Source organism: Leptinotarsa decemlineata, unplaced genomic scaffold (genome assembly GCF_025532065.1).
Source record: "Leptinotarsa decemlineata unplaced genomic scaffold, Ldec_3_MD MMD2_tig00000654_RagTag_RagTag, whole genome shotgun sequence".
Lineage (NCBI taxonomy): Eukaryota > Metazoa > Arthropoda > Insecta > Coleoptera > Chrysomelidae > Leptinotarsa > Leptinotarsa decemlineata.
In genome coordinates, this window is record NW_027412553.1 from 179,009 (window position 1) to 186,508 (window position 7,500).

Genomic DNA, 7,500 nt, shown 5'->3' on the forward strand with positions numbered 1-7,500 from the left:
AAATGAATATTCATAAACTGATCGAAGGTTAATGAACCACTGTCCAAATATTATTGTTTTATGCTTATAATATTCATCTATCCCATTTCACAAATTACTATGAATAATAATAACAACCTATTTTTATATACTCGTCATTCATTTCTGCAGATATTGAAATGTATGTATGCATTCATCTATGCTATATAATTTAATTAGGTATAATTTTTTTTTGTTTTCATTTATTCATTCCAATTTACTCATGATTGTCTATATTGTAATTCCACGAACAAGAATGTATAATATTTCTATGGATATTGTTATGTTTATTCATTTGTATACCTAAATCTGATATTACTGCATACATTTTATTTTCATCACGAATAAACGTACAGACATTCTGATATTTGATTTCAGCAAATAGAAATCACTTGTTTCGGCACGAAAATAAGAAGTTGAACAATAATAATATTATTAATCATGTATACATGTATACGTAAATATGCGCAAGCAAGAAAGAAACAATCGCATATCGTGCTGCGTCAACAATTGTATCGAAAAGCGATGACAAGAAAATAAAAAAAAATATATGCAATTGTCGAATTCATTAGAGAAAATCGTTGTGGCCCTGATAAGGGCCGATATTTTATTTGTCGCTTTCCTCTCTCAGGAAATGTGTACTTATGCCTTCTTTTCGGTTTTTTTCGGTAACAAAACCGCCTGAATATTGGGCAAAACACCACCTTGAGCAATGGTTACTCCTGATAACAATTTATTGAGTTCTTCGTCGTTTCGAATGGCCAGCTGTAAATGTCTAGGAATGATACGGGTTTTTTTGTTATCGCGAGCCGCATTACCGGCCAATTCCAAGACTTCAGCTGCCAAATATTCCATTACTGCGGCTAAGTAAACCGGGGCGCCGGCACCAACTCGTTCGGCATAATTTCCCTTACGAAGGAGTCGATGAATACGTCCTACTGGGAATTGGAGTCCAGCCCGACTGGAACGGGACTTTGCCTTTCCCTTAACTTTACCTCCTTTTCCACGTCCAGACATGTCGAATCGTAGATTAGTATTATATATCGGATAAATTTAAAGAATTCACTGAGAATTATTCGATGTTGCTCTAACAGTAGCTTTCTATACAATGATTTCTATATAGAATCGACCTGTATTAATACCGTCCTACCGACCAATGGGCGTTCTCGAACGCTCAACTTTCCGGTGGGCGGAGCCTACTAGAGTTCCAGTTACTATCTGAAATAGTGACGACAGAGTGGCGTCTTTTACATTGAGTCGAAAGCAAACCTGCACGATAGTACTTGTTTGTTTGATATTGACGAAATTAAATTTTCAGAATGCCACCCAAAGCTAGTGGAAAGGCTGCGAAGAAGGCCGGAAAGGCCCAAAAGAATATATCGAAGACCGATAAGAAAAAGAAGAGGAGGAGGAAGGAAAGTTACGCAATTTATATCTACAAAGTATTGAAACAAGTCCATCCCGATACCGGAATATCCAGTAAAGCGATGAGCATCATGAACAGTTTCGTAAATGATATATTTGAGCGTATCGCAGCGGAAGCCTCCCGTCTTGCTCATTATAACAAGCGATCGACTATTACGAGCAGAGAAATTCAGACTGCAGTACGTCTGTTACTTCCTGGTGAATTGGCGAAGCACGCCGTCAGCGAAGGCACCAAAGCAGTTACGAAATATACCAGTTCGAAATAATTTACTTATTCCGGTCTACGATATACATTCTTAAAAAAAAACGGTTCTTTTCAGAACCACAAAATATTTATGAAAGAATTCTTACAATATCGTTTCGACGCTGAATGATAATTTATTTTTGCTAGGGCGCTAGGTCTCACTCGGTTGGGTTGCCTTGTTATCAGTACATTGTTACCTCCTTTCGTGAAACGCGCGATGATAATAAATAATTTTGCCACCTATATTTAGATGGTGCTTACCTACCTATCAACCTAAAAAGTTAACGTTCGTTACTGTTATACTAGTCATGTACTCTATTACTTATGTTATTTTTTAACGTGTTTTTTATTTACGTGCTAATATGTTGTCTAAAAACGTTTATGATTAGCATTTCTGATTTCGACTATAACATTGACGATTTATATATTTCGGGTGGGGGTGGGTGTGTATTACTCCGTTATAGATAGAGCTCACAGTATCGTCGTTCGTTCGTTCGTTCGTTCGTGTTGTAGTATCGACCTTTTTATTGAAAGTATATTACGATGATTATATCTTATCGAATATAACATTAATAACGTTCGTTATTATTCGAATGCCGTTTTCATCGAACACTTTTATAGGGATAATTTTTGAAAATGTTGATGCTATTAGAAGCGTCGGTTCTTGGTTATAGTCGTGTATGAAGGTAGACACGAGGTCTCTTCGATGCCCCTATTCACTCGTGTATTTATCGAGTATTATCGGCTAATGTATCATGTTTCTATAGACAGTCGCGCCTATGATATTTATTCGAAGGTTCCTTCCAGATCATCGATTACGAGTATTTTCGGAAAGGAATTGTCTGGAGTTACGTCAAAATCATCAATACTTCATATTTCATTGTAATTTACTGTGAGTTGTCGAGGTTTAATATTAGCTTTTTCTTATCAGAAAATATTTTCGGAATACGTAGAATCTATCCACGTTATTGTGCTAGTCGAAGTCTAAATAGGAAACCGGCATTGATTTCGTAAAGAAGTTGATGCGAACATTTCGACAGCAGAATGGAAGCCGTCAATATCGTGTCTAACGAGAATGTCGAGCGTTCAGTCTCCCGTCCGCCTGTGCTTCGACCCAGAATATTTAAACAAACGGAACACCAGAGGACTACATCATTCTCTCTAGACGCCTAACGAGTGTAGCATCTATCTTCCGAGAATATATTGTCAGTTGTTTTTTTACTATGGCAGACATAGAAAATCAGAATTCTTCGGCTTCGGCTAATTCATCTTCGTCGCCGCAGGCACAGTCTACTGCGAAGAAAGAAAAGAAAGTTAAAAATCCAAGAAGTAAACCTTCTCACCCACCTACGTCGGAAATGGTTAATAACGCTATTAAAGGATTGAAGGAACGGGGTGGTTCCTCTTTACAAGCCATAAAAAAATATATTGCGGCGAATTATAAGGCTGACGCAGAAAAAGTGGCACCTTTCATCAAGAAATATCTTAAATCTGCGGTTGCTTCCGGATCATTAGTACAAACTAAAGGAAAAGGTGCATCGGGGTCGTTCAAATTGGCATCGGCATCTTCTGGTTCGGCAAAACCGTCGGCTACCGAAAAGAAAACGTCCGGTACGGCCGGTGCGAAGGCCAAAAAAACTCCCGTTAAACGCGTAGCTGGTGAAAAAGCTAAAACCGGCAAGAAGGCTGCTGCATCACCGAAAGGTAAGAAAGCCTCTCCGGAAAAGAAAGCGGCTGCCGCAGCCAAGCCTAAAAAGGTAACTGCCGAGGATAAAAAGACCGTCGCTTCTAAGGTTTCGTCCGCGACTTCTGCTAGTAAAACCAAGTCTCCTTCGAAAGCAAAGAAAACTAACAAAGGACCAACAAAAAAGCCGAAAGCACCCAAACCGAAAACCGCGAAAGCGACCCCTGCATCGGCATCTTCTCCGAAAGCCAAAAAAGCTGCCTCTCCAAAAAAGAAGAAGTAAATTCTTCTATCAGTTGACTTCTCTCTCCGGCGACGAAGTCTAAGAAAACAAATGGCCCTTTTCAGGGCCACAATTTTTTTTACAAGAATTCGTATATAATTCAACTGTCCAACAAATATATAAATAAATAGTCAGAACTACCTACCTAGCCTATCCCTATAAACAGAAAAAAAATAGATAAATAATATTTCTTCCGCCGCCGCCGCCGACTATCGAATTGATATGAATCGAATAATTTCGTAAAAGAGTAAAAATTAAAAAATATTGCTCTGTCTTTCTATTTCATTGAAATATGTCTTGTGAACAGTTGACTTATTTTCTGATATTGGGATCGTTTCAGGAAAATGAGTCAAAATCATTTCGAGATTTCCAAACTAAGGGTGTTCCATTTGAGAAATCACTGATTTTTATATCTTCAGAATTACTCATCGACTCCTAATACCTCGTTCATCATTTTGGAAATGTTACTCCTCCTACAAGACGACGGAATGTAATATTTTGATGAATCAATAATAGCTTATGTATTCTATGAGACTTGTTTTCAATTTTATAGGGAAATGGCTCGAGAACCGAATAATACCTACTTTTTCTGTATAAACGATCGAATATCTCGAGAACGATTCATTTTTGGTATAGGGTATATTACAAAAAGTCACTCGAGATTTATGCCAGGTATTCAAAAATATGAATCAGAGGAAATTTACGAAAAGATGGTGATGTTATGAGCGATCTTTCATTCAGTGATCGCTTGTTTTTCGTTATTTATCTCAGCCGTTTCTAAAAATGATCTTTTCGAAAGATTCGTTTCGGAAAGTAAAAAATTTCAGTATTATAATCCATATTTGGATCATACTGAACATGTTCTGCAAACACCCGTGATTTAATATTTACGTGATGCGAGTTATTGAAAATATCATACATTCATTCATTCATTCATTCATATCTATCGATAAACGAATTCTTTCATCAATTGCATTTTGTGGTTCTGAAAAGAACCTTTTTTTTGTATATATTTTCAATATATATTGGGATATATATATATGAAATTAAGCTCGTTCTCCGCGTATTCTCCTTGCTAACTGAATGTCTTTGGGCATAATGGTAACGCGCTTGGCGTGAATGGCGCACAAATTCGTATCTTCGAAGAGTCCTACCAAATACGCCTCGCTAGCTTCTTGCAAAGCCATGACGGCTGAACTTTGGAATCGTAAATCGGTTTTGAAATCTTGAGCGATTTCTCGAACTAAACGTTGAAAGGGTAATTTCCTAATCAACAATTCAGTACTCTTCTGATAACGTCGAATTTCTCGGAGAGCAACAGTACCGGGTCTGTAACGATGAGGTTTTTTAACACCTCCCGTAGCCGGTGCACTTTTGCGAGCTGCTTTAGTAGCTAATTGTTTTCTCGGAGCTTTACCTCCAGTCGATTTACGAGCGGTCTGCTTGGTACGAGCCATTTTCAAAACCTATTGCGAATTGTAACGAACGAAATGTATACCGAACGATAGACGGACAACATATGAACTGAGTCGGCTTATACACGCCAACTATTATATACCATCTAGACGAGACGCCATTGGTCCGATTTCCAGTTGTGGGCGGAGTCATGAAATTTAACAAAACCCGACCGAGTTCGGTGTAGAACTTTAGTCGAAGTCTGTCGTTAGTATCACTAACAGTATTTCATTCGTATCGTGCAGTATATAATTTATTCTTAACATTCGAAATGACTGGTCGTGGCAAGGGAGGTAAAGGTTTAGGAAAAGGAGGAGCGAAACGTCATCGTAAAGTATTGCGTGATAATATCCAAGGAATAACGAAACCTGCCATTAGAAGATTAGCCCGTCGAGGTGGTGTTAAACGTATTTCGGGTTTGATATACGAAGAAACTCGTGGAGTACTCAAAGTATTTCTCGAAAATGTTATCAGAGATGCCGTAACATATACCGAACATGCGAAACGCAAAACCGTCACAGCCATGGATGTTGTATACGCCCTGAAAAGGCAAGGTCGAACCTTGTACGGATTTGGCGGTTGAATTTAATGCCTCCCCCTGTATTGTCCTTACCGTTTCCATAAAAAAAAGGTTCTTTTCAGAACCACAAAAGCTTATGAAATGAATTCGTGTGTATTTTTTATATTTTTGAAGTAAGTCTCAGGTCAAGAAAGTAATACAAATCATGAAATTATGAAACAACAAAATTTAATTGACGCTCCGGAGGGGCGACTTCATTGATGATTCCAGTGGCGCATTTGCTTTTTCAGCTGCAGGAAAACCCGGAAAAACCTGCAGCAGCAGCAAGCACCACATCATGTGAACATCTTGATCTACTAATGTCTTCTCTTTTATAAAACAAAATGTAGGGTATCTCCAGAGACTACAGTAAATTTAGAACATCGCCAGAACACTTAGTGACACGACTATCGTCAAACTTAATCGACCTCTGCCCTCCGGTAGCAAGCAGAATATCGGAAGCGTGAAATAAAAATTTGAATTGGAAATTTTGGCGAAATAACCCGAACGGAAAGTGTAGTGAAAATATAAAAGATAACGGAAAGTGTAGTGAAAATATAAAAGATAACGGAAAGTGTAGTGAACGTTTACCTCTGCCTTCCGCGAACAAGCAGAATATCGGAAGCGTGAAATAAAAATTTGAAATGGAAATTTTGGCGAAATAACCCGAACGGAAAGTGTAGTGAAAATATAAAAGAAAACGGAAAGTGTAGTGAAAATTTAAAAGTAGCGGAAAGTGTAGTGAAAACATAAATATACCGGAAAGTGTAGTGAACGTTTACTTCTGCCTTCCGCGAGCAAGCAGAATATCGGAAGCGTGAAATAAAAATTTGAATTGGAAATTTTGGCGAAATAACCCGAACGGAAAGTGTAGTGAAAATATAAAAGATAACGGAAAGTGTAGTGAAAACATAAATATAACGGAAAGTGTAATGAAAGTTTACCTCTGCCTTCTGGGAGCGAGCAGAATTTCGGAAGCGTGAAGAAAATATTTCAGATGGAAACTTTGGCGAAAATAATCGTGAACGGAAAGTGTGGTGAAAATATAAAAGTATCGGAAAGTGTAGTGAAACATAAATATAACGGAAAGTGTAATGAAAGTTTACCTCTGCCTTCTGGGAGCGAGCAGAATTTCGGAAGCGTGAAGAAAATATTTCAGATGGAAACTTTGGCGAAAATAATCGTGAACGGAAAGTGTGGTGAAAATATAAAAGTATCGGAAAGTGTAGTGAAAACATAAATATAACGGAAAGTGTAATGAAAGTTTACCTCTGCCTTCTGGGAGCAGCAGAATTTCGGAAGCGTGAAGAAAACATTTCAGATGGAAATTTTGGCGAAAATAAATCATGAACGGAAAGTGTGGTGAAAATATAAAAGTATCGGAAAGTGTGGTGAAAATATAAAAGTATCGGAAAGTGTAGTGAAAACATAAATATAACGGAAAGTGTAATGAAAGTTTACCTCTGCCTTCTGGGTGCGAGCAGAATTTCGGAAGCGTGAAGAAAAAATTTCAGATGGAAACTTTGGCGAAAATAATCGTGAACGGAAAGTGTGGTGAAAATATAAAAGTATCGGAAAGTGTAGTGAAAACATAAATATAACGGAAAGTGTAATGAAAGTTTACCTCTGCCTTCCGCGAACAAGCAGAATATCGGAAGCGTGAAATAAAAATTTGAAATGGAAATTTTGGCGAAATAACCCGAACGGAAAGTGTAGTGAAAATATAAAAGATAACGGAAAGTGTAGTGAAAACATAAATATAACGGAAAGTGTAATGAAAGTTTACCTCTGCCTTCTGGGAGCGAGCAGAATTTCGGAAGCGTGAAGAAAAA

The 7,500-nt window shown here is 37.8% G+C and overlaps 2 protein-coding genes across 2 annotated transcripts; one reads left to right on the forward strand and one right to left on the reverse strand.

Annotated features, from left to right (window-relative positions):
- Positions 1–1,337: 1,337 nt before the first annotated feature.
- On the forward strand, positions 1,338–1,773 carry LOC141482019 (histone H2B). The gene has a single exon (XM_074174598.1). The coding sequence runs from the start codon at positions 1,338–1,340 to the stop codon at positions 1,707–1,709; it is 372 nt and encodes a 123-aa protein (XP_074030699.1). The 3' UTR covers positions 1,710–1,773.
- Positions 1,774–4,625: 2,852 nt separating this feature from the next.
- LOC141482020 (histone H3) lies at positions 4,626–5,163 on the reverse strand. Its single transcript, XM_074174600.1, has one exon. It carries the CDS (start codon positions 5,109–5,111, stop codon positions 4,701–4,703), a length of 411 nt encoding a protein of 136 aa, XP_074030701.1. The 5' UTR covers positions 5,112–5,163; the 3' UTR covers positions 4,626–4,700.
- Between the last annotated feature and the right edge of the window lie 2,337 nt (positions 5,164–7,500).

Coding starts and splice junctions, on each gene's coding strand:
- LOC141482019 (XM_074174598.1), top strand. CDS start 1,338: ATGCCACCCAAAGCTAGTGGAAAGGCTGCGAAGAAGGCCGGAAAGGCC.
- LOC141482020 (XM_074174600.1), bottom strand. CDS start 5,111: ATGGCTCGTACCAAGCAGACCGCTCGTAAATCGACTGGAGGTAAAGCT.